The sequence below is a fragment of the Sus scrofa genome, chromosome 18 (genome assembly GCF_054392235.1).
Source record: "Sus scrofa isolate SSC_HxYL_T2T_F1_AM1 chromosome 18, Sscrofa_HxYL_maternal_Yorkshire_Landrace_v2.0, whole genome shotgun sequence".
Taxonomy (NCBI): Eukaryota; Metazoa; Chordata; class Mammalia; order Artiodactyla; family Suidae; genus Sus; species Sus scrofa.
Window position 1 is genome coordinate 33864495 of NC_139400.1, and position 27640 is coordinate 33892134.

At 41.0% G+C, this 27640-nt stretch overlaps 1 protein-coding gene across 14 annotated transcripts in view; it reads left to right on the forward strand.

Moving 5' to 3' along the window:
• AASS (aminoadipate-semialdehyde synthase) overlaps positions 1–27640 on the forward strand; it is a 99169-nt gene that overhangs the window by 55672 nt on the left and 15857 nt on the right. For 5 of the 14 annotated variants that reach the window (XR_014833141.1, XM_021078483.2, NM_001244900.1 and 2 more), the window contains 15 exon segments: positions 151–235; positions 3055–3122; positions 3230–3376; positions 4539–4617; positions 4739–4866; positions 6240–6388; positions 8427–8549; positions 8946–9057; positions 16000–16059; positions 16255–16322; positions 20248–20369; positions 20559–20685; positions 25317–25427; positions 25521–25629; positions 26277–26417. Coding sequence is in view for 13 of the 14 variants with exons in the window: in XM_021078483.2 (XP_020934142.2) it covers positions 151–235; positions 3055–3122; positions 3230–3376; positions 4539–4617; positions 4739–4866; positions 6240–6388; positions 8427–8549; positions 8946–9057; positions 16000–16059; positions 16255–16322; positions 20248–20369; positions 20559–20685; positions 25317–25427; positions 25521–25629; positions 26277–26417 (1629 nt within the window). In the remaining variant the exon portion in view is untranslated. 14 annotated transcript variants of the gene reach the window in all.

Consider the following 27640-nt stretch of genomic DNA (forward strand, 5'->3'; position numbering starts at 1 on the left):
GCATTTTCTAAATAGTTCATGATGCACCTCAGCAAGTCAAGATATATTTTATAAGGGGAAAAAAAAATGTGAAACACTCACTTGCTCATATGCACTACTCATTGAAATTAAGGATGAGTCTGGTTGAGAAATTTTTTATCCTTTCTTCAGGAAATCCGACTTATCGATTATGAGAAAATGGTGGATCATAGAGGAATACGGGTAGTGGCGTTTGGACAGTGGGCAGGTGTGGCAGGTAGGTATCCCAGGGCTGTTACATCACCCACTCTCTCAATTTGCCTGAGGAGTAACTGTTTTTTCTGTGGCAAGGGGATAGGTGTGTTCATTTTCACCACTAAAAATAAACAGGGGTGTGACTAAGGGTGATGAATATCAGGGGAGTAAAATAAGACGTGTTTTATTTTATTAAACTATGTTCATTACAAAAATTAAGAAAAAGAGAGCAGGGGGAAAGATACCGACTACGGATAGGCTCTGAAGTTTAGGAGGTTCTGTTTGGAAGCTTGGAAAGAGAGGTCAGTTTGGTGATGAGAAACTGAAGAAGGGGAGAACATATAAAAGAGAGGAAGAGGGCTGAGGACAGGAGCCCACAGAGGAGCAGTCTAGCAAGGATAAGAACTGGAGTTTGGGGAAGAACATCACTTGGTTTTTGTCCCACTTAGAACTTTGAACCATTTTTAGTTGAGAAACACCCCATGGAATGTATCAAGCTAGACTACGTGAAGACCTGTAATTGTCAGAGTAATTAGACAAAATGTGTAGGGATATAAGACTCAAAATACTGTCACCCCCCCCCCCCCACATCCAGCAACTTCAGAATAGAATTCACATTCTGTTCAAGTCATGTGGAACATTCACCTAGAGTGTCTAACGGTGTTTTATTTGTTTGTGTTTTTGTTTGCTTTTTAGGACTGCACCTGAAGTGTATGGAAGTTCCCAGGCTAGGGGTCAAATTGGAGCTGCAGATGCCAGCTTACACCACAGCCATAGTAACTTGGGATCCGAGCCGCATCTGTGACCTACACTGCAGCTCATGGTAATGCCAGATACTTGACCCACTGAGTGAGGCCAGGGTTCGAACCTGGGTCCTCATGGATACTGTTTGGGTTCGTTACCACTGAGCCACAACCAGAAGTCCTAGAGAGTCTATATGCTGGGTCACAAAACAATTCTTCATAAATTGAGAGGGTTTGAAATCATAGAGTATGTGGAGTTCCCATCGTCGTGGCGCAGTGGTTAACGAATCCGACTAGGAACCATGAGGTTGCAGGTTCGGTCCCTGCCCTTGCTCAGTGGGTTAATAATCCGGCATTGCTGTGAGCTGTGGTGTAGGTCACAGACGCGGCTCAGATCCCGCGTTGCTGTGGCTCTGGCATAAGCTGGCGGCTACAGCTCCGATTCGACCCCTAGCCTGGGAACCTCCATATGCCGCGGGAGCGGCCCAAGAAATAGCAAAAAGACAAAAAATAATAATAATAATAATGAAATCATAGAGTATGTGCACTGACTATAATGAAATTGACATTGGAATTATAACAGAAGGATAGCCAGAACATTTTCAAATATTTGGAAGATAAGGGGAGAATCAATGAAATTGAAATAGGAAAACAATGGAGAAGATCAAAAGGTGATTCTTCTTTTTTTAATCACTAAAGTTGAGAAATTCTAGTGAGACTGATTAAAAAAAAAAAAGCTGCTTTTTACCAATATTAGGAATACAAGAGGAACCATCATAACCTTGCAGATATTAAGAGGATAAGGGGATATTATGACTAGGCCAATAAATTTGACAGTGTTAACGGACAAATCCTTGAAAGGCACAACTCAAGTAGAAATTAAAAAACTTGAATATTAATGTGTAAAACAAACTTTAGTCATAGACATTTATCAAGAGAAAGAAAATTTTTTTGGGAAGAATATTTATAGTAGCTTCAATCATAATAGCCCAAGCAATCATCAGAGGAATGGATAAATAAATTGTGGTATATCCATAAAATGCGACACTCCTGAGCAGTAAAAAAAAAAAAAAAAGCAAACTGCTTATACACACAAAGTATTCATGAATTTTTTTTTTTTTTTTTTTTTTTTTTTTTTTTTTTTTTTTTTTGCTTTTTAGGGCGGCACCCAAGGCATAGGGAAGTTCCGAGGCTAGGGGTCGAATTGAAGCTGCAGCTGCCAGCCTACACCACAGCTGCAGCAATGTGGGATCCCAACTGTGTCTGTGACCTATACCACAGCTCACGGCAACGCTGGATCCTTAACCCACTGAGCGAAGTGAGTGATCAAATCCACATCCTCATGGATCCTAGTTGGGTTTGCTAACCACGGAGTCATGAAAGGGACTCCCAAAGCATTCATGAATCTTAAAAATATTATCCCAAGTAAAAGCAGACTCACAAAAAGAGTAAATACTTAAAATGTCATTTGTATGAAACTGAAGAAGAAACTAATCTATACGGACAGAAATAAAATCAGTAGTTGTTTGGGGCCAAGGGCTGGGGAGGATTGACCGGGATGATGGGAATAATCTGTGTCTTGATTGTGTTGGTGGTGATATGGGTGCGTACATTTGATAACAATTATCCAACTGTAGGTTTTAAATTGGTGTGATTTATTGTATGTAAATCGTTCCTTTCAAAGTTGACATCAGAAAAAAGACCAAAGAAAATTTGGCAGGAATATGGAGAGGGAAAATTCTCATCTGGAAAAGAAGGAGAGAATGTCGGATGCCGAGGTCTTCCCTGGAGGCTTGCTAAGGCAATCCATAAGGTGGTTGGTTGGGTCTTGACATAAATTAAAACTGTGTTAAAACTATAGACTCGGAGTCATCAGCATATGGAGAGTACTTGAAATTCAGGAATGAAGGAGATTAGCTAAGGAAACAAAATGTAAAGACTGAAGAGAATAGAGCCTGGTACAGAATCTTGAGGGTGACTAATGTTAAGGAAAAAGACGCTGTCGGAGCACCAAGCAGGTTGGAGAATGGGCAGTAAAGAACAGCTTCAACGCCTCCCAACTAATGGTCTATCTTCTGTTGGTCTGATTCTGCAACAGGGATGCTCAACATTTTACATGGAATGGGTTTAAGGCTCCTTGCTTTGGGACACCACACACCTTTTATGGTGAGATGTTTTTGTGTATTTTTTTTTTTTTTTTAAATGTCACATTTTAAGAATGGGAACATGTCTTGGATGGTAGGCTAACTTGAACCGTGTGTGCTTGCTTGCAGCACATTGGCATGGCTCATAACTACAGGAACAGCAGTCAGGCTGTGCAAGCTGTCCGGGACGCTGGCTATGAAATATCTCTGGGTTTGATGCCAAAGTCAATAGGACCCTTAACATTTGTGTTCACAGGAACTGGTAACGTATCTAAGGTAAATTTCAACTGTTTTCTTTTCTGTAAAGGAGTCTGAAACTCTGACACTAACGCAAAGGATGTGGGCATTTTGTGGACATTTCAGAGCCTCCTTTTCCATGATGGGGCCTTCTTTTCTTGGTACTTTTCTTACCTATGTGCTTTTCCCACAGTAAAGAGCAGCACTGGTCCAAACGTACTGTCTTTGCTTTCAGCTGAGTCCAAGCTGTCAGAGGCTTGAATGCTTTTCCTTTTCTTTTTTTTTCTTCTCAGAAGAATAAGTACTTGTTGTGTAAAGGTCTGTTTCTAGGGTGGTCTATTTTACTTCCGTCACTGAGATGACCAAAAATTTGGAAGTGATCCCAGGATGTAAATTTTTCAAGACTTGAAGTTTTGCCAAAAAATTCTAGGCTTAATTCAAGACTAGAATTGTTTCTTTCTTCTTTTTGAGGTAGTTGTGAGAATGCATTTGTGATCCCCCAGAGAATTTTGTAAAATAGATCTTTAGCAAAGACAGGATATCGCTATTTATTATTCTGTGAGATACCCATCTGATTTTTTTTTTTTGTAGGAAATATAGTTTTCCAAATTTGAAATAATTTCTGCAATGGATCAAAAAGTAAATAGAAATATTGTTATTGTACTCTTATTTCTAAATACTTTTGTTTCTATACTGAATAATTTTTTTTTTTTTTTTTTTTTTTTTTGCTTTTTGGTGCCACATCTGCAACATATGGAGGTTCCCAGGCTAGGGGTCGAATCAGAGCTCTAGCTGCCAGCCTGCACCACAGCCACAGCAACACAGAATCTGAGCCACATCTGCGACCTACACCACAGCTCACAGCAATGCCAGATCCTTAACCCACTAATCAAGGCCTGGGATTGAACCCGCAACCTCATGGTTCCCAGTTGGATTCGTTTCCGCTGCACCATGAGGGGAAACTCCTTTGCTGAATAACTTTAAGTGAAAAGAATAAAGTCCCTCCCAATGAGTAGTGTTTAAGTGGGAATAAAGTTGATTTGTAGGCTGCATTCAAGAGCTGACCTGTACTCCTGTGTTGTGGTCCCAGTTGCAGGGCAGGATAAGCTGAGCTATATTATTATAGGGTGAATTTTTGCAGGAAACTGCACTGGCTCTTTTCAGACTGATTTTTAGATCGTCACTCATGTCTTCTTTACAGGGAGCCCAAGAAATCTTCAATGAATTACCTTGTGAATATGTGGAGCCACATGAATTAAAAGAAGTTTCCCAAACTGGAGGTGAGGGGGGCGGGTGGTGTGTGCATCTTTTGCCGTTTTTCAACAGGTGCTGTGTTACAGTATTCTATCGCCATAGTCTATCATCTGCAACCCACTTTACTCATTTCTTTCTCCTCCCAAGACCTGAGAAAAGTGTACGGGACCGTGTTGAGTCGCCATCATCATCTTGTCAGGAAAACCGATGGTGTGTATGACCCCATCGAGTACGACAAGCATCCTGAGCGCTACACAAGTCGTTTCAGTACCGACGTGAGTGTCATACCCGCCCCGGAGCTGGCTGCTCATGATACACTATGGTTAGGCCCTTTTTAAGGGGAGATACTGTGAGTGTGTACATTGTTTTTCAGTTCCCCACATTGACTTGTTGTGACTCCTTTGGGTATGATGAGTTGGGCCTAGGAGTTGTTGGCTTTTATTGCTGTTCGGAGTGGCCTTCAATTAGTGGGTCTGGTGGTTTCAGCTTCACTGACTCTGTTTCTACTTCAGGTCTGCATGCACCCCATAGTGCTAAACGATTTCCTGCGCGTTAGTGTTTTCCGTGTTTATCCTGAATTAGTACTGTTGACAAAGCACAGTGTCTGTGAGGTTTGGTCTTGAAATACATCTGTCCCTTTTCTGGCCACAAATTGCAATTGAAACCTCAGCCAGCCATCTTGATATATATGCCATTGATTACAGGGGACCAGGGTGAAATAGTATAGCTATATAAGCAGAGACTCATCTCAACTGCACAGAAAAGTTTCTTCCAATTCAATTCCTTCTGATGGGAACACACTGGTCTCATAAGAGGGATAGTATATTTGGGTGTTCTCTAGTCATTGGTCATACAATGGTCCTGCTCAAATCAACAAAAAATGCATGCACCTATGGTGAAAAGGAATGTTTCAAATAATCTCAGATACATTTGAACAATATAAAATTTCTAGATTCTGGTATGAAATTTAGTGTTATAGCATGTAGAGCATATTATAGAAGAAGGATTCTTACCTGTAACTGGAGAATGCTGGAGATGCTTGAGAAACAGGTATTATAAAACATTTCAAATTGAAAAATTTAGAATCTAGTAAGTTTCCATCTCTTCTCTTTTCCCCAATCACAGAAGTATTGGTGATTGGATACATCCTAAAACTTAAAAATGACCTAGTTACCATGTATGCATGCATGTAGCACATTTGTCCATGGAGCTTACAGATGTTATCTGATTTAATCTTCACAGCATTCCTTTGAGGACTAGGGTACGTATTATCCCCATCTGGCAGGTAAGGAAAACAGAGCCCAGAGGAATTGAGGTAGCATGCTTTAGATCACACTCTACTAGAGGCTGAGCTGGAAATAGAGCCCTATTCTGTTATTTCCTTTGTCTTGGCTCTGCAATGCATTATAGAATGCAAATTATTAATATATGTTCATATATTTTCCCATAATGTAATTCTCCATTGAAATCTGGGTGGCTGTTTATTGTCTTTGCTTCAGAACGTGGCCACTGACTTGGTAAATAACAAAGCCAATTAGAAGTAACCTTAAATAATTTCCTCATGGACTTTACTGGTAGCTCTCTTTCAGCACACTGCAATGAAAAAGGCCATTTCCTACCTCGTTGAACTTGGGAATTTGCCTTACAGATTGCACCCTATACAACTTGTTTAATCAATGGGATCTACTGGGAACAAAATACCCCTCGTCTACTAACCCGCCAAGATGCTCAGAGTCTCCTGGCTCCAGGCAAGTCCTCAGTTGCTGGTGTTGAAGGCTGCCCTGCATTGCCACACAAGTAAGGACTTCAGCAACGATGGCAGTTTTTGGCAGCAAGACCCACACATAGACAGTCCACAGAGCACAGGACTTGACTGTTGATGGCCAGTTGTCTGTCTTACCTTACTCCACCTCTTGGAATATTTGGCAGTTAACCCTCCCTCCCTCTTTTTTTTTTTTTAATTTTTAAAATTGAAGTACAGTTGATTTATAGTATTGTTAGTTTCAGGTGTACAGCAAAGTGATTCAGATAGATAGAAATATTTTTTCAGATTCTTTCCATTATAGGTTATTATAAGATATTTAATGTATTTCCCCTTGCTATACAGTAGGTCCTTGTTGTTTAGATATTTATTGTATATATAGTATATATCTGTTAATTCTAAACTCCTGATTGATCCCTCTCCCCCTTGGTAATCATAAGTTTGTTTTCTATGTTGGTAAGTCTATTTCCTTCCCTTCTTCTTTTTTTTTTTTTTTCTTTTTTTCTTTTTGTCTTTTTAGGGCCATACCCGAGGCATATGGAAGTTCTCAGGCTAGGGGTTGAATGTGAGCTGCAGCCGCTGGCCTACACCACAGCTCACAGCAACGCCAGATCCTTAACCCACTGGGCAAGGCCAGAGCTTGAACCTTTGTCCTCTTGGATACTAGTTGGGTTCATTACCCCTGAGCCACGATGGGAACTCCTCCCTTCCTGTCTTGAAATTCTCTTCTCTTAATCTCTGTGATTCGACACATCGCTCAAAAGGAAGCTCCTCAGAGAGTTCTTCTCTTGCTTCTCCGTTTCCACCTCTCAGTAACAGCCTGTTACTGTTTCCTGCCCCCTGAAACTCATGATCATTTATTTTTCCTGTGTTTATAGTTTTTCCCAACTTACTAGAACTTAATCCCTTAAGGATGGGGTCCCCATTTGTCTTGGCCATAAGTATGCAGGACATTGTTTGACACACGATGTTCATTCAAATAATTACTCAATGTTGAATAAATTACTCAATAAATATTTGTGGAAAACCAGGTCTGCCTGGCACTCTGCTAAGCTGAGAGAGAAAAAATATGGTTGTGCCCTCTGGCATGCAGCTGGCATCAAGTAAATATCAAGAAAATGCTAGGAGCAATCAGTATCTCCGGAGCTTAGAAGGAAGTGGGAGCACGGGCTTGGCACAGTCTTTAGGAGGAGTGGGGAGAACAAGAACTTTTGACTGATAGGACTGGGATTTGATAAACATGGAGCCACTGAAGCACAATTTAAGACTGTGCGTGAGACAGTCTAGCTCTAGGATAGGGTTTATGTATTTATTTATTTATTTACTTATTTATTGGTCTTTCTGTCTTTTAGGGCTGCACCTGTGGCATGTGGAGGTTCCCAGGCTAGGGACTGAATTGGAGCTGTAGCCTCTGGTCAACGCCACAGCCACAGCTACACCAGACCTGAGCCATGTCTGCGAGCTACACCACAGCTCACGGGAATGCCAGATCCTTAACCCGCTTAGCGAGGCCAGGGATCAAACTTGGGTCCTCATGGAGGCTAGTCCGGTTCGTTAACTGCCAAGCCACAACGGGAACTACTAGGATAGGGTTTATATGGGTCAGTGGAAATCAGAGATTGGCCAGGAAAATTGTGGTCAACCGCTAAGGGATTTTGAATCCTGGGTTGAGACTTCTGTTCTTAATTCCAGAGATTTCCTATGTAATAACATGTAAAATTATGTACTATTAAGCAGGGTGGAGGTATTGTAATTGAACTTCATAACTGGCTTAACTTTAGGCGGATGTCAATCATTTCTCTAAGGAAGGGTTTTTTGTTTGTTTTACTTTATCTCTTTTCCTTCCCCTTTTTCTTTTTGCTTGGGGAAACTAAACTCCTCTTGGAAAGATTCTCTGTGTCCCTGGAGAACAGTTTCCTCAACAGTGAGCTATAGGAAAAAGAGCCAAGAGCCTAGGAAGACTTGGCCTCTACATTGAAAACTGTGGAAGTACCTTTCATTTGCTCTCATTTTTACTTCTGTCGGAGACCTCAGAGTTCCACGTTCTCATCTAAGTATCGATGTTATTTACAGACTTGTGGCAATATGTGACATTTCAGCCGACACAGGAGGGTCTATTGAGTTTATGACTGAGTGTACGACAATAGAGCACCCCTTTTGCATGTATGATGCAGATCAGCATATTATTCATGACAGGTGAGTTTGCAAAGCTGTTAGATGAGGAGAGACACATACTAATACATGAGTTACTTCCTCCGATATACTCATCTAAAATACTCAACACCACATCTTTACCGAGGGTGTGCAAATTTCCAGAGATATGCTCAACATGTTAAAAATTTGATGGAAAAACCATACACATTTCAACTCTTAAAACACACACATACTTTTATATATACTGTATTCAAGTGGGAAATGGGTTGCAGAAGAAGGGAGAAGGTTTGTTGGAAAAGTCTTATTTATTTTCTTAGTATTCTGGTACAAAATTTCAGGTGATTGTGAAGCCTAGCTAATGGAGTCCACACCTAGGGAAGTTAGAGCTTACAGATAACATTTTTTGTCCATCTGAATAAAGCATGTTGCTTCTCCTAGTGTTGAAGGCTCTGGGATTCTGATGTGTTCCATTGATAATTTGCCGGCACAACTTCCAATTGAATCTACAGAGTACTTTGGAGACATGCTCTACCCTTTTGTTGAAGAAATGGTAAGCGGACTGGTAGCATCTGCAACATCTCTGTGGCTTTAATAGAACTTCAGAGTGATCTTAAGGATGTTCTTGTCTCCTGCAGCTAAGAAATCTGCTGTAAAATGAAATGCCAGCCCTTCCCCCAAGTATTTACCGACATTCTTATTTCACATGTTCTGCTTACTCATTTCATGGGAAATATTGTTATATAACTGCCTTCATGAATAATTACAATTGTGTATGCCTCTCCCTAAGAAGATTTTGTTAAGAGTGTTCATGAGGTGTGAGATAAGATGTGCTTTATTTTCAATTATTTTCCTGCTTTCTAGGTCAATTCATATTGGAGCAGTCTTACTGTACTGTGATTAAGAGATTTGAAAAATCATAAATATAGACAATTTTATTGTATTTTAGTCACTATGTTCTGGCTAGGTATTACTGTGATCAGTGATTGGCCACTGTTACCTAAACTCCGTTTTTCTTTGTCAGAGGAAATCTTTCTTTCTTCTCTTTTTTTTACTTTTGAGGGCTGCACCCACGGCACATGGAAGTTCCTAGGCTAGGGGTCAGAGCTACAGCTGCTGACCTACGCTACAGCCACAGCAACTCAGGATCTGAGTGGAGTCTGTGACCTACACCACGGCTGGAGGCAACGCTGGATCCTTAACCTACTGCGCGAGGCCAGGGATTGAACCCCCATCCTTATGGATCCTAGTCAGGCTCATGAACCGCTGAGCCACCAAGGGAACTCCTGAAAGCTTTCTTACTTTCAGTCCTTACCCTGAGTGTTCATACCCATCCTGCTCTATTTCTATTGCTAACGGCTGTCTGCCTCAGGCGGTGGTCCCACGCATACGCATCATCTGTCGTTCCACTCAGGGGCTCTCATTCTGAAATGGGTTTGTACATACTGTGGCATGGATAAGGGCAACTTCCAGTTCGTGATTTTCTTCTTTCCTTTCACATACCATTCCATGTCGACCCCCTGTTTTTCGTCCTGTAATATGTCAGCAGGGAGACATAACAGGCTTTAGAAAAAGCAGGGGGCAAGCATTACCGTGGTTGAACAGCATGTTGTATATTGTGTACTATGTTCTAGATGTGTTCAAATTATTTTATATGTTTTAATTTTCAAATAACCTACAATCACCCTGTCAGGTAGGTACCATATTATCAACCCATTTTACCAATGGGGAAACTGAGGCACAAAGAGGTTAAGGCGAAGAAGGGTTGCTGACATAGTGCTGGATCTGCTGTGTGTCTGCAATCGGTGCTAAGGGATTAAAGTAGCCTGAGAAGGAGCATACGCATGGCAGGTTTTACTGGAGACATCAACTTGGGTTTATGTCCTGGAGACTGGTACTCACCTCCTTTCTGAGCCTCAGGTGTTTCTCTGTAAAATAAGGTGGTTTTAATACATAATCTTAATGGGACCTCTGGTTCCAGCACCCTGGAATTGTAAAGCTCTAAGTGGCTGAAGGGCATGTGTATATAAAAGAGTAATAATCAGTTTATCCGGATGTTTTCTGTTTTCAGGGATGTTCATTCATTTCCCTCTGCAATCATTTCCCTGGAGACTGAATAGCTTCCTTTCACCCTTTACCTGGATTTTTTATTTCAGATACTGTCTTTTCAATTCTAACATTTCTGTATGGTTCTTTTTCTTCTTTCTCTTCTGAGAATTTCTACCTTTTTATTGATTATGACTGGGTTTTCTTTATCACACGGAGCATGGTATAAAAGCTACTTTACAGTCTACCGTGTATCTCCAAAATTCTGGGTAAACTTGGGCGTGAAATTTGTTGTCTTTTCCCGTGAGAACGGGTTAGGTCAGAGTTTGCTGGTTTTCCTTAGTCGGATGAGTTTGGAGCGTGTCCTGGACGAGGTACATAGTCATGATGCGGAGGTTCTGGATTGTTATGTTTCTCTGAAAAGTGTTGATTTTGTTTTTTTGGGTTCTTGTTTTTGTTTTTTATTTTTTAAGCAGCCAATTAATTTGGCTACCCTTCAGCTGAGAACTCTGTCTCACCTGAGGCAGGTAGCTCAAATAAAAGTTCAGCTCTTTCATCTTTACCTGGATTGTTTATACTCGGATCTGTACATACTTAGTCTCTCCAGTTTTGGACCAGAGCTTACATGGAAGTTAGGCTTCACATTTTATCTGAATCTGTCCTTTCTTTTTTTTTTTTTTTGTCTTTTTGCCTTTTCTAGGGCTGCACGTGCGGCATATGGAGGTTCCCAGATTAGGGGTCTCGTCGGAGCTGTAGCCGCCCAGCCTACGCCAGGGCCACAGCAATGCCAGGTCTGAGCCGCATCTGCGACCTACACCAGAGCTCACAGCAATGCCAGATCCTTAACTCACTGAGCGAGGCCAGGGATCGAACCCACAACCTCATGGTTCCTAGTCAGATTCATTAACCATTGAGCCACAATGGGAACTCCGAATCCGTCCTTTTTTGGCATTTCCCCCTCACACTCCAGAGGCTGTGGTGCTCTGGGTTTCACTCTTGTCTCCTTAGATCAGAAAGTCTGTGAGCTTGCTGAACTTTTTATCTTCTTATACCACATGCTCCCTGCTCAGGGCAATGCCAAAAGAAGAGCAAACCCGACTACTGTGCTGGTTATTTCTTCCAAGTTTTAACACTCTCCCCAAACCACCTGCTATTTTTCATGCTCTGAAGCCCTTATGTAGTTACTTAGGCTTCTTCTTCTTTGTTTTTTTTTTGGTCTTTTTAGGGCCGCACCTCAGCAGATGAAGGTTCCCAGGCTAGGGGTCCAATCAGAGCTGTAGCTGCCGGCCTACGCCAGAGCCACAGCAATGTGGGGTCTGAGCCACGTCTGCGACCTACACCACAGCTCCCAGCAATGCTGGATCCTTAACCCACTGAGCAAGGCCAGGGATTGAACCTGCGTCCTCCTGGATACTAGTCGGGTTTATTAACCACTGAGCCACAACAGGAACTCCTGGTTTGTATTTTGTCTAGAGTTTATAGTTGTGGGGTATAAGAGACATGGTCTTTTAGAACTTAGTTCCTATCTAAAGTAGAACTCCTGTCATAATACATTGATTAAATCATTTTGACTCTGGCAGAGTTTTGGACTGATGAAAGATAAGTGAAATTTAAAGAAAAAATTTTGTAAAGAACCAAATATAATTTTTTACATTACGTAGTAATAAAAAATATTAAAGTGTCACACATGAGTGATACATAAGTACACAGCATGATAAATTATCACAAAGACCGTGTGAACACTCTATAAGTAAAAAAATAGAACAGTGTTAACATCCCAGAACGCCCCCATGCCTTTCCCAGCATCAATCCCACTCTCCTTCCTAAAGGTACCTACTATCTTGACTAATAACTACGGCTTCATTTTGCCTTTTGGGGGGGAAATTATTTTTTGAACATATTAATCTGAATTTACACTCACTTCTGATAATTCTAATACATTTCCTGGGTCTGTTTATGTTATCTGTTTTATTTTTTCTTGGTTCTCAGTGGATTCTTATTATTTAACATGCCTGATTATTTTTGATCGAATGTTGGATATTGTACACATAAAATTCTAGATGATTTGCGGCTCTGGATGTTGTGTAATTTTTTCCAGAGATTTCCTTTGTTTCTGGCAGGGAGATAGGACAGTAGCACCTCAGTTCAGTTAGGGGTGGAAGTGATTCAAAGCTGGGCTTTGGTCCTTTGGAAAACCGATGGTTTTCAATTTATCCTTTCTTTAGAATACCCTCTTTCAGGATCCCAGATGAAAATTTGGCCTTTATTAGGGTCTCCTTCAGCAGGACTTAAACTCCAATTTTTATTTCTCTGTCGTTTAAGGTCACTGCAGAGCTCTTCTGAGTTTCTCTCTGCTGCTTTTTGCTTGACCTCTCAGCATCCCAGCCATTGCCTCCAAATGGGCAACTACATCTAAGAATAGTGGTGCCAAATCTTGCATCCTTTTGGTCTTCCTTCTCCAGAATTCTGGTATAGCAAGTCTCTACTATCTTTGAACTTGAGACTTTTCCGATTTCCCCTGGTTTTTCTCAATGAAAGGATTGGTCTGGAAAGTGCTCATTCACTGTTGTTGGATGGGAAATGTACATTAAAAAATGGATGCCATGGCGCAGTGGGTTAAGAATCCGACTGCAGCTGCTTGGGTTGCTGTGGAGGTGCGAGTTTGATTCCTGGCTCGGCACAATGGGTTAAAGCATCCAGCATTGCCACACCTGTGGTGTAGGTCACAGTTGCATCTAGAAACTGCTCAGAAACTTGCATATGCTGTGAGTGCGGTCATAAAATTAAAAAAAAAAAAAAAGGTGATATGCTTGTATGTACTTGAATCAAGAGTTTCTAGACTTTTAGGCCGTATGACAAGGCAGTGGGATGATGGAGATTTTTGGTCAGCACTGCACTGAGGCAGGTGGTATTGCTTAGGTGTCTATTGACAAGCCAGCTTCTCTAAATTGTCACACTCTCTTCTTTTTATATGTCACTATGATCTTCCACGTGGTGTGGTGGGGTTGTCTTGGGAGCCTCCATCTCAGCCTGTCTCTAAGCATGGGACGTTGTGAAACCTGTTGGTTGTCTCTACGTAGTCTTGATAGTATGTGTGTCTGCTTACCACTACAAGGTGAAGTATTCTGTCTGTGTTCTCTTCTGATAACGGTAGGGGGGCTGTATTTAAAGTTACCTCAGAGATATTGTGAGTTCGGTTCCAGACTCCTGCAATAAAGCGAACAGCACAGTAAAGTGAGCCACAGGAATTTTTTGTTTTCCCAGCACGTAGTCAAGTTATGTTTAAAGTCTCCTATAGTCTATTATAAAGTATGCAATAGCTTTATGTTTAAAGACAATATACACACATAAGAAATTCAATATTGTACATCAACTGTACATCAATAAAAAATGATTTATAGGAGTTCCCATCGTGGCTCAGTGGTTAATGAACCTGACTAGTAACCATGAGGTTACGGGTTCGATCCCTAGCCCTGCTCAGTGGGTTAAGGATCCGGCGTTGCCGTGAGCTGTGGTGTAGGTCAAAGATGTGGCTCGGATCCCGAGTTGCTGTGGTTCCGGTGGCTACAGCTCCAGATTCGACCCCTCGCCTGGGAACCTCCATATGCCGCGGGAGCGGCCCTAAAGAGACAAAAGACAAAAAAAAAAAAAATTTGTAGCTAAAATATGCTAACCATGTTCTGAATGTTCAGTGAGTCATAATCTTTTTGCAGTAGTAACGTCAAAGGTCACTGATCACAGGTCAGCATGACAAATATAATAATAAAAAATTTGGGGAGAATTACCAAAATGAGACACAGAGACATGAAGTGAGCAAAAGCTATTGGAAAAAATGGCACTGACCCTCTCGACACAAGCAAACCTTGCCACAAACTTTCAGTGAAAAAAGGAGCATCTATTAGGCACAATAAAGTGAAGACAAATGAAACAAATGGTCTGCCTGTCTATGCACTGTCCTGTTTCCCTCAGATTCTCCTTTCTGACTTGAGGTCCCTACAGATCCTGCAGCATTGCAGGGCACATAGGATATCGTTTTGAAGCAAGACAGAAGTTTTGTTTCAGTTGAATTTAATAGCTAATTATTGTTTCTTGGAACAAGGCATACATATATATAGATGAAGAGGATTAAAACAAACACAGCTTTGGACCTACAGAAGCATGAGGTCCTGGAAGGGGATACGACAAGTGGACAAGTGCACAACTCTGCCATAAGATGGGATGCAACAACCACAGAAAGATGCTAAGTGGAGGAGGGAGAGAATATAAAATAATATGTATTTTAAATGCCATTATCTCAGGAATAGAGAGCCTAGTGTTTATGTTTTAGGTTCATGAAAGTACTTTTATATTTATTTTAACACAGTGAATAAATACTGTCCTGTTAGCATCGAGTAGGTGCATTTTGCTCTTAGTTGGGTGAGTGCTCTAGACCTTAACCTATGGAGAAAGATGGGACGATTGTTTCGTTCCCCACCCCCCTGCCCATCGGCAGCAACCATACTGACTTACTTGACTTTCACCCTTTGGCGGTCTCTGCAAAAGCTGGATGCTTTGGAAGTAAAGAGGAGCACTAAGATGCTGGATTGATGATGTGAGATGTGTGGCTTCTGTTGTTGGCCGTCTGACTCCTTGCGAGGAAGTGGGATGAGTATGAGTGACTTGAGGTCTACCAGGTCAAGACATTTTTCTCGACACTTTTGAAATGTTTATGTGCTTGTACACAGAACTAATAGCGATTTTAAGGAGACTCCGCATGGTGGGATTGGTGGTCTTGCTGTCTGGAAGACTCATTGTCTATGTCTATAGAACAGCCCGAACCTTTGGGGGTGGAACAGAGGTCCTCGGGCTGAGGACTGTGCCTGTACAGCCTGTGGTGGTGTTTGCCAGAATGCTCATCTGACTGGTGGGGAAGCATAGGATTTTTTGTGTTTCCAGCAAGCAAACCGGATTGTAATTAAGCTCTCATTTTAGAACTGGAAATTGTACCAAAATGGCATGTTCTTGAGGGCAGAGTTCATTGCTTGTAGAAAACTTCTTTCTTTTTTTTTTTTTTTTTTTTTGCTTTTTAGGGCTGCATTCATGGCACATGGAGGTTCCCAGGCTAGGGGTCCAATCGGAGCTGTAGCCGCCTGCCACAGCCACGTCAGATCCGAGCCATGTCTGCAACCTACACCACAGCTCATGGCAGTGCTGGATCCTTAACCCACTGAGCAAGGCCACGGATTGAACCTGTAGCCTCATGGTTACTGGTTGGGTTCATTTTCGCTGTGCCACAATGGGAACTCCTGCAGAAAACTTCTATTACCAATTATTTACACAATTGAGTGATTTTCAGAAAACTGTTTTCTAAATTTTTTTTCCTTTGACTAATATTTTAATATGGATACAGATAGCGAGAAGCCTTCTTTGTAGTGTCATTTATCTTTTCCCAATCTCAATTCCCTTTCAGATCTTATCAGATGCGACACAGCCTCTTGAAAGTCAGAATTTTTCTCCTGTGGTGAGAGACGTAAGTTATGAAAATAAATCCTTTTCCTTAGTGTATTTTTTCCACCACTATCTTCACTTCCATTTTTCCCTTTCCCTGTTTCTCTCCCTGTTTTGCTCCATCTCGTCACTCTCTTTCTCCTCTATTTGTCATGAGCCCATGTTCATGGGACTAAAAGTGGTGACTAAAGAAATATCTTGTGTCATATATATTTAGGCAGTGATTACATCCAACGGCACACTGGCTAAGAAGTATAAATACATCCAGACGCTCCGAGAGAGCAGGTAAGCATTGTTCACATCCTCTTGTTTAATATATTAGTTCTTTTTTTACTTTTTAGGACCCCGTCTGCAGCATATGGAAGTTCCCAGGCTAGGGGTCCAATCGAAGCTGCAGCTGCCAGCCTACACCACTGCTACAGCAATGCAGGATCCAAGCTGCATCTGCAGCCTATACCACAGCTCATGGCCACACTGGATCCCCCTGACCCACTGAGCGAGGGCAGGGCTTGAACTTGAACCCTCATGGGTACTAGTCAGATTTGTTTCCGTTGTGCCACAACAGGAACTTCAGTATATCTATTCTTGTCTTGGATCTCATGAGTTTTTTTTTTTTGTCTTTTTGTCTTTTTGCCATTTCTTGGGCCGCTCCCACAGCATATGGAGGTTCCCAGGCGAGGAGTCGAATCAGAGCTGTAGCCACCAGCCTACGCCAGAGCCACAGCAACATGGGATCCGAGCTGTGTCTGCAACTTACACCACAGCTCATGGCAACGCCGGATCCTTTAACCCACTGAGCAAGGACAGGGACCGAACCCTCAACCTCATGGTTCCCAGTCGGATTCGTTAACCACTGCGCCACGATGGGAACTCCTCATGAGTATTTTTTTAATGCTTCCATGGGAGTTCAGGATACTAGAATTAGGCAATGTACAGTTTTCAAAAAATGTCTGTCAATATAGGAAATTCAGACAACGGGACTGGCTGAAACCAGTGTGAATTATTTTCCCTCCAGCAGTATTGTAGCATCATTTTGGCTTTCTAATATCCCATGTAGACTTGTGTGTTAGCACCTGAAACTCCAAAAGTTCTTGTTCTTTTGCTAGCATTTTGTTTATTGTAATATCGCAATTATTCTCTCGAAGGAAAATGAGCACACTGTCCTTGTCTGTGGTGCTTTCAGACTGGTTTTTATTTTTTTAATTTACTAAAAAATTTTTATTATAGTTGATTTGCAATGTTGTATCAATTTCTGCTGTACAGCAAAGTGACCCGGTCATATATATATTCTTGTATTACCTGTGCTGTGCAGTAGGACCTTATTACTGATCCATTCTAAGTGTAATAATTTGCATCTTCTAACCCCAGCTCTCAGCCCACCCCTTTCCCTCCCTCTCTCCCTTGGCAACCACAAGTCTGTTCTCTGTGAGTCTGTTTTTGTTCTATAGATAGGTTCATTCGTGGCCTATTTTAGATTCTACATATAAGTGATATCACATGGCATTTGTCAGATTGGTTTTTTTTTATTTTTTTTTTTCAGATTGGTTTTTAGTCGAGGATTTGGACTCTTTTGTTTGGGATACTATTTAGCAGCGTGAGCTCTTTGTTAGAAATTAAGGAAAGTAGTAAATATATAGAAAATAGGACCTACTCAATAGCACAGGGAACTCTGCTCGATATTCTGTAATATTTGTATGGGGAAAGAATGGATGTATGTATACGTATAACTGAGTCTCTTTTCTGTACACCTGAAACTAACACATCGTAAATCAATTATATTCCAACACAAAATCAAAATTAGATTAAAAAAAGAAAGAAAAGTAGTGAAGGAAAAAAATGGTGAGTGGTCCACATTGCCTGGGGGATTCTTATTAGGAGGAAAGTGTCAACAAGTAAGGTGGCAAATGTGTTCAAGAGAAGCATTCTCTTAGAGAGGCCCTTAGCTAAGGCCTCTGTTTCCTTAACTGATTTTACTATTCAAGTTTGGAAACACTGACATTTCTTTGGAATGTTCTGCTCTCCTACAGCTGATTGCACTTGACCTGCATTTGTTTCAGCTCCAGTGATCTGTTCACATTTAACAAAATACCCCACGCCCTGAATTCTCAGGAGGAGCCAGAGTTGGAAAGTTTTAAAAAACCAACAAACCTGATCTTCTTTCTCAATTGTTCTACCTACGAGAAGTAAATCAGAGATCTGACCAGATCAAGTACTCCTGTTGTGCCTTTTCCACATGTTTGTTAGCTTATAGTTATTTTTGTGTGTCAGTGGAATATTCTGGCTTGATGGCAAGCTCATATACTTTGTTTCATGAAAAAGCAACTAGATCTGTAACTCTGTAGGAGAGTGTCTTGTAGGGGAAACGTCCTGCGTTTTGTTTTTCACAGTTCTGTGAATCTTTGCATTTTCATCATCTGATCATCTCCTGTTACTAATCCCAGTGACGTATCTAACAGGGCTTGTCACGATGATACCTTCACTCTTTACCCACCGTAGTTCATGTAGCAGCAGGGCTGCTTGGCTCCAGCTCCTAGGACTCCTGGCCCTTCTTCCCAGATGGAATCTTGTGCTGAGAGACTGAAAATGAAGATGGACTTTGGAAGGGAATTTGCGTTATCCCGAATCCTACCTTATTCTTTTGTTTTCTTCATTCCTCAGCACAGTGATTATTCACCCGAAGTGTTTGGGCTTGCTGGTGGGTAGGCAGTGTTAAAATCCAGGAGTGAGTTTTTTTTAAGTGTATTTTGAACGTTTTACTTTTCAGACATCAAAATGACATGTTGCTTGGAGTTCCCTGGTGGCCTAGCAGTTAAGGATCCAGCGTTGTCACCGCTGTGGCTCAGATCACTATTGTGATCCTGGCCCAGGGACCTCTGGGCCAGGGACCTCTGTATGCCATGGTTGCAGTGGGAAAAAAAGTGTTTCAGCGATACAAACTACAGAAAGTGTTGTTAGAAAGCACCTATATTGGCCAAATAATACTGTTTCTTTCTGGGAAGTGAAATGGGATGGGGTGGAAGTTAAAGGAGACTTTCCCTCATCAGTAATACAAGTATTGGGGGTGAAAGGGGCAGGGACATTTCATATTTAAATTTATTTTCATTCACTTATAATTAGTGAAATGAAGTGAAACAAAATAAAGGTTAAAGTTTGAGAGACATCCTGCCCTAAACCATTCTAACCACAGAGCCTTCTGCTTAAGTTCCTGACCCCAAGCCATTTCTGATGTTTTGCATTGATATCTGGGGTTTGATTCAAAAGATTTTTTTTTTTTTTTTACTTTTTAGGGACTCATCTGTGGCATATGGAGGTTCTCAGGCGAGGGGTCAAATTGGAGCTACAGCTGCCGGCCTGCACCATAGCCATGGCAACTTGGGATCCAAGCTGCGTCTGCAACCTACACCACAGCTCGTGGCAATGCAGGGTCCTTAACCCACTGAGCGAGACCAGGGATCGAACCCTCAACCTCATGGTTCCTAGTCAGATTCATTTCCAATGCGCCACAGTGGGAATTCCCAAAAGATTTCTAATGAGTATCTTCCATATTTAAGACAAAATGCAGTGAGCAATAGGGGGTTTGTAAAGATGGATAAGACTTAGTCACTGCTTGGAGGTTGTAGTTTGTAAGAAAGACAAAGTTTTTTGTCAGGAAGGCACAAATTTCAACAACAAAAAGTTCAAGAATTAAAGTTCTACTTAGTGGCTCATCTTAGGCTTCTACCCTTAATCCATGGCATTTGTGATTTCACAATTATGGTTTTAGTTGTTTTCAAGCGACCCTCAAGATAAATGACAAGACAGTGTCCAGCGTGGATGATAATAATTTCCTCCGCAAATGGTTGTCTCCTCGGATTGTCGTGAGGAGGGAATGAGGTTTCTGATCTAAGGCACCCAGCAGGCTCTTGAGCATGTCCCTCAGAAGGATAAAATGTGACACCTAGTTACTCCGTTGCGAGGAAGCCAGGCATCGGCCCAGCATGTGCACATCTTAACATTCATTCACACACCTTAGCAGCGTCAGAGTCTATTGCTCATCATACAAAATCTAAAATAATTAATGAAAAATCTTGGTATAGGAAACTCCTATTGAGGGTCTTATTATACGAAATGTGGGGAAAAAGGATGGCTTCATAGTCTTGAGTTTTAGTTTGGTATGGAGACAGCAAACTTTTTTTGTTAAAATTTTCTCTCCTCCACCTCTTATTTCTAGGGAACGTGCCCAGTCACTTTCAATGGGCACCAAGAAAAAGGTCTTGGTTCTTGGATCTGGTTACGTATCTGAGCCTGTATTGGAATACCTGTCAAGAGACGACAATATAGAAATAACAGTAGGTAAATAAGCCCCAGTTTTTAAAGAAGAAGATGTAAAACTGATTTCAAAACATGATCACTCTGAATTTTGGATGACTCTTTTGCTTCTAAACTTTGAAAAATTATTTTTGGAGATGTTAAAATGTTTTAGTCTCTGACTCGAGGGAAATCTAAGGATTGGATTTTTTTTTTTTTTAATTCTTAAAATAGGCTCTGACATGAAGAATCAGATCGAACAGTTGGGCAAGAAATACGGTATTAATCCTGTGAGCCTGGATGTTGGTAAACAGGAAGAGAAGTTGGGCTCCTTGGTGGCCACACAGGATCTTGTCATCAGGTTAGTATGTGGCAAGGAATGATTGCTCTATATTTCCTTGCTGTTGTTACTACTCATGCCTCCTTTTCTCTCAGTAAACTATTAAATGGAGGTGCGCATTCAGAAAAGTGCACAAGTCATAAGTGCATAATTCGGCGAATTTTCACAAAGTGAACACACCATGTAACCATCATCCCCATTCAGACGCAGGATATTGTCATAGACAAGGAGCTCTTCTTGAGCCCCTTTTTTATTGCCAATCCCATCCTTCAAAGGTAAACACTTTCCTGGCTTCTAACATAGAGATTAGTTTCTGCTAGTTGTCAGTGTGTACAGTTAGAGTCTTTCAGTATCTTCCTCATTGTGGTTGCTTTCTTTCATTCAGCAGTGTGTGAGTCATTTGTGGTGTCTGTAATTGCAGTGTATTTCATTGTGTGGATATATTATTATTATCCATTTGACCGTTGATGGATATTTAAATTATTTCCAGAATTTGACCATTATAAATAGGGCTGCCATGAACACTTTAGTAGTTATCTTTTGGTTACCATTGCTGTTGAGTATTTACCTAGCAGCAGACTTGCTAGGTCATGCACTCGTGCATCATATTTTGGTGGCTATATTATCCTTTGGACTTATAAAGCTTAAAGGAAAATAAATAGATTCTCTAGCCCTATGACCGTTTCTAGCCTTAGCAGAGGAACAGATCTTGAAATATCTTATTTACTACTGTCTAATACAAATGTAGATCTAGCTTCTAGATACGGGCTACGTGAGGGTCACTGTATAATTAAACTTGATTTCGAAATACCAAAGTGATGAGAGTAAGCCGTTTATTCTTAGACTATAATTTTTCCAAGATGGAGTGAAGAAAGTTATGTGCTCATTCATAATCAGGTCACTTTCATAGTTAGATTAAATTCAAATAATATCTTTGGAGAAAGTTCTGTGATGTCCTACTTGAAAAAGGGAGAGGGTGCTTGGAAAACAGACAAATAAAAGGTAATTCTAAGTGGGAACTTTTGCCTTATCTCTTGATGTGTTTAAATATAGGCTCACTTTAGGCACTTAGAAACATTCAATTTACACAAATTCAATGTACATTAATTATCTTTTGGCAAAAACTTATCAATAACCAATAGACCTTGTCTGTCAGGCAATGATTATGAAAGTAAGCCCTTACTCAAAATTAAATATTCTAGCCTATTGAATAAAACAAAGAGAATTTGTTTTGCCGCACATAGATATTTAAATATAACTTTTTTTTGTTTGTTTTTTTTTAGGGCCGCACCCACAGCATATGGAGGTTCCTGGGCTAGGAGTCAAATCAGAGCTACAGTTGCTGGCCTACACCACAGCCACAGCAATGCGGGATCTGAGGCGAATCTGCAACCTACACCACAGCTCATGGCAATGCGGGAGTCTTAACCCACTGAGTGAGGCCAGGGATTGAACCTGTGTCCTCATGGATACCAGTCAGTTTTGTTTCTGCTGACCCATGATGGGAACTCCTATAACATTGTTTTTGATTAATGAAAAGGAAAGAACATCATAAAACACATTTTGAACAAAATCAGAAGCAAAATATGGCAAGATAACGGACCTAGACAGTAACCTATTAATAGGTGCAAATTTTAAAATTCAGCAAACTGGTGGCCTTCAATAAAATTTAGTGTTAGCAAAATTTGTTTTACATTTCATTTTTTTCAGTTGGTTGAGTTTCTATGCTGAATAGTGGAAATGCTGTTAAACATTGTTGTACTGGAATGTTCCTTAAATAACTTTGTGTGTGTGTCTTTTTAGGGCCGCACCCACAGCATGTGGAATTTCCCAGGCTAGGGGTTGCATTGTAGCCATAGCTGCCGACCTATACCACAGTCACAATAATGCTCAATCCAAGCCTTATCTGTGACCTACACCACAGCTCTCAGCAATACCCAGATCCTTGACCCACTGAGCAAGGCCAGGAATGGAACCCGTAGCATCATGGATGCTAGTTGAGGTCATAGCCTGCTGAGCCACATGGGAACTCCTTAAATAACTTTTTATTCTTTTTTTTTTTTTTTTTTTTTTTTTTTTGTCTTTTGTCTTTTTTGTTGTTGTTGCTATTTCTTGGGCCGCTCCCGTGGCATATGGAGGTTCCCAGGCTAGGGGTTGAATCGGAGCTGTAGCCACCGGCCTACGCCAGAGCCACAGCAACGCAGGATCCGAGCCGCGTCTGCAACCTACACCACAGTTCATGGCAACGCCGGATCGTTAACCCACTGAGCAAGGGCACGGACCGAACCCGCCACCTCATGGTTCCTAGTCGGATTCGTTAACCACTGCGCCACAACGGGAACTCCCCAACTTTTTATTCTTGAAATTGGAGAAAGAATGTTTTGATACAAACACAATGTTAGAGACTATCAAAGCAAAAAGATTAAAGAATATGTTTCACAAAAATTTTTATAATAATATGTCCAATTGTCATGGTTTTAGTTGCAAGTTTAGTTTTTAATAATTTAATGCAAAGTAATAATTGAGTTTGATAAATTACTTTGAAAATTAAATTTTTATTTTATGTATGTTTTCACAAGTGGCGTTTCCAGCTCTTTGGATTAATGACTTACGTCCTTTTAAATAGTTGCCATATTACATATATGGTGAATTATGAACTCTAATCCCTTTGTCTAAAATAGGCACCATTGAAGTCAATCATTCTAGTTCTCAGTATATTATTAAATTAGTGCTGTTAATGTCAACATTTAAACATATTAGATCTTGGTAGTATTTTTATCAGGCAAGTTTTTAATGTGACAAATGTGACAAAAAACACTCAACCTTTAGAATGATGCCATTGAACATTTTCTATTAATGTTTTTCCAACAAAGACTTTTGCAAGTATTTTGTTTATTGGCTTTTAATAGTAATTATTTTTGATTAAAAAAGCCAAAAAAAAAAAGAGATCAAGGGTTTTCATATTGTGACTTTCAAAGTATGTACACAATTTTATTCTGCATGGAAACAACTCTAAATGACAATACTCTGTTCTGTTAACCTGAAGAGAAATTAAATGCCTGAGAGGTGGTTTTATTGTTTTGTTTTATGTGAAATAGAGAAAGTCTGAGGTAAACAGGAAGAATGTAACAAGTACAGTGATACACTGTAATAATAAGTTTGCATTTTCATTTTCATTGGTACCATGTAGATTCCTTTACCAAATAGGTAATAAGAAAGTAGAACTTAAATATTGTTATGTGATTGACAAGATTCTTATTATTCCTTGGATAGAACAAGAATATACTTATTTATATCAATATTTAAGGAAATTCATTTTTTTCTTTTCTTTTTTTTTGGGGGGGGGGCTGATTTGTGGTCCTAGCACCAAAGCAGAATTTTGAGTACAGTTTCAGTTCTTACTCACCATACAGACCTCGAGCTGTTCGAATAGCTTTTACACCAATCATTACCACTGAAACTTATCTCCTCTCTTGGCCTTTCTTAGACTCTGCTCTTTAATGTAATGTATGGGTCATCTTGACTTATTTCAAAGATAGCCATTTGGGGAGTTCCCCTCGTGGCTCAGTGGTTAACGAATCTGACTAGGAACCATGAGGTTGCAGGTTTGATCCCTGGCCTTGCTCAGTAGGTTGAGGATCAGGTGTTGCCATGAGCTGTGGTGTAGGTCTCAAACACGGCTCAGGTCCTGTGTTGCTGTGGCTATGGCCTAGCTAGGCTGAAGGCTACAGCTCTGATTAGATCCCTAGCCTGGAAACCTCCATATGCCACGGGTGCAGCCCTATAAAAGACCTAAATAAATAAATAAATAAATAAAATAAAGATAGCCATTTGGGAAATGTACAGGTAAAAGGAAAAGCAACCTTATTTTTCACTAGGGGACCCAAGACAGAAAATCATAGAAATATGAGGATGAGTGGAATAAATTCCATTAAATGTTATAAAGGGATAGAATGCATGCAGAGGAAGGTCTGGATTTGGGGGAATCTGGGAAAACTTCTTGGAGGGGTTACTTTTCAGACTTTTTTTTTTTTTTTAAGGGCTACACTCGTGGCATATGGAGGTTTCCAGGCTAGGGGTTGAATTGGAGCTGTAGCTGCCGGCTTACACCTCAGCCACAGTCATAGCCACACAGGATCTGCACCGTGTCTGCCGCCTACACAACTCACAGCAATGCTGGATCCTGAACACACTGAGTAAGGCCAGGGATCGAACCTGCGTCCTCATAGATGCTAGTCAGATACGATAACCACTGAGCCAAGACGGGAACTCCCAGACATTTCTTTAAGGGAAGTATAACCTGGTTGGAGTGAGTGGGTGGAGGGACTATTTGAAGTGAAAGACACAGAGAGAGTAAAGCTTCAGACCTGGAAGAGTAAAGGCTGTGAATGGAGAAGTACAATAGCTTCTTTGGTCCCTGCAAATATTTTGTGAAGGAGATACAGGGAAAAAAATGGAAAGGTTAAGTGAAGGTCATTGTGGAGAGTTTTAAATGTGATAACAAGGATGAGTTTATTCTACAGTCTTCAAGGAGCCCCTGATCATCTCTGATGGAATAATTTAATCAGATTGATGCCTTAGCTTTCATACAGTTCATTGGAGGAAGGGTTGGAAGAGAAAGTTTCTGATTAGTTTCTCCCTCTGTTTTGAAGCTTGCTGCCTTACGTACTGCATCCTCTTGTGGCCAAGGCATGCATCGCAAGCAAAGTTAACATGATCACTGCAAGCTACATCACTCCTGCGCTAAAGGAATTAGAAAAGAGGTAAATTTCTGTCTTTTTCAACAAAATAGCCCCATGGAATTGTTTTTATTTTCCCTCCAAATTTTTCTTTCCTCTCTTTTCCACGTTTTGCAGTGTGGAAGATGCTGGCATCACAGTCATTGGTGAATTGGGATTGGACCCTGGTCTTGACCATATGTTGGCAATGGAAACGATAGATAAGGCCAAAGAAGTGGGAGCCACGGTGAGTCATCTGACATCCAAAGGTCCATTTAGGAAAATATTAAGGGGTCCAGATTTCTGTGTACAGAAATAATCTTTCTATAATTTTGATTATAGAAATAGCTATATTCCCTTTTTTTAAGGTTACACTCCATTAAAATTATCATAAAATATTGGCTATATTCCCTGTATAAAAAAAAAAGATAGGAAAAATTCTTTGTAATATTATCAATCTGTTAGTATATAAAGTATCTTTTTTTTTTTTTTTGTCTTTTCTAGGGCCGTGCCCACAGCGTATGCGGGTTCCCAGGCTAGGGGTCTAATTGGAGCTTTAGCCGCCGGCCTACACCAGAGCCACAGCAACATGGGATCTGAGCCGCGTCTGTGACCTACACCACAGCTCACAGCAACGCCAGATCCTTAACCCACTGAGCAAGGCCAGGGATTGAACCCACAACCTCATGGTTCCTAGTCGGATTCGTTAACCACTGAGCCACGACGGGAACTCCTTTAAGGATGTATTTTTGAAAGCCCTTGTAGCTTTTAAGAAAGGGGAAGCTGTAATAACTTTACTTATTTGTGTCATTGTATTCAGTTAATTACTTGGATAGATTGTTCTCGCTAATTTATTGTTAATTCTCCCTAGTTTATTGATTCTTTATTTTACAGATTGAATCTTATACTTCCTACTGTGGTGGGCTTCCAGCCCCCGAACATTCAAACAATCCTTTGAGATACAAGTTTAGCTGGAGTCCAGTGGGAGTTTTGATGAACATCATGCAGCCCGCCACCTATCTGCTCAATGGAAAGGTGAGGAATGGCATCAAAGCTTTAGCGTACAAACCTGCACTAACTGCCTAAGAAAGTCCAAACCCTCTCTCCCTGGTCCCGAGGCCCTTTAATGCTGGTCGTGCCGCTTGCTCTGCAGTCTCTCTCCTGCGGTGTTTCTCAGTGCATGTTTTCTCTTCCATTTAGAGTGGTCTCTTTACTGTTCCCAGCAAAGCCCATGCTCATTCTTTCCTCTCTGTCCCTTGCAAGTTGTTTCTGCAGTTTCAATATTCATTTCTCAGTTTCTCTGCATGTGTAACTATAGGTCATCTTGCAATTTATTTCATCATGACAGACATTTCCTGCGTCCCTACTATGTGCTGGACGTGGGCCAAGGCACTACAGGTTGTCACACTGAATGAAGTTCCTAATCTCAGAGGAATAGAGGTGGCTCTCAGAACAGAGGGTGTGGGGGCTCAGGGAAAGACACTGAGATTTATTTCCCAGCTGCTCTGAGGCAGAATGTAAGAGCTCTCTGAGTTTCGTATTATTTTCATCATTTTACAATAGGGAAACTGTGGCTCAAGGAGAATGTTCAAGGTCATTCAGCTGGAATTCAAACTCAGGTCTAACCAACTCCAAAGCCCCTTTTCTCCTTTCTTTGACCAGATTGCTTCATGGCCGGAAAGACAGACACTAGAATAAATAGCTATAATCCAATGAGGGACGTTCCAAAGTATGTTCAAGTGCCACAGTGATGCAGAGGAGAGGGCGGTTGACTTGACCTTGTTGAGGAGGCTGGGGAGAGGAAAATTAGCAGGGAAGAGAAGATAGGTTCAGCCTTGGAAGATAAGAAGGGGACAGCATGACAGACACTGCCACTGAGGCTGGGCTAAGCCTCTAGTTCATTTCACTCTTCAAACTTGTAAGGCTCCTAAGAGGGAAAACGGGCATCAGAAGTAATTAGCTAACTCAGCCACAGTTACAGAAATGACAAGTGGCATGGCCACTGTCCAAATCTCATCGATCTGCTGTCATAGTTTATGCTCTTGACTGTAAGAAAGGACTCACATTTAGGAACAACTATAACTAGACTGAGGGTGCCTCTTTATGTTTTCTTGTTTATTTATTTGTTTGCTTTTTAGGGCTGCACATGTGGCACATGGAAGTTCCCAGGCTAGGAGTCAAATCAAAGCTACAGCTGTCGGCCTACACCACAGCCATAGCAACACAGGATCCAAGCCTCCTCTGTGACCTATGCCACA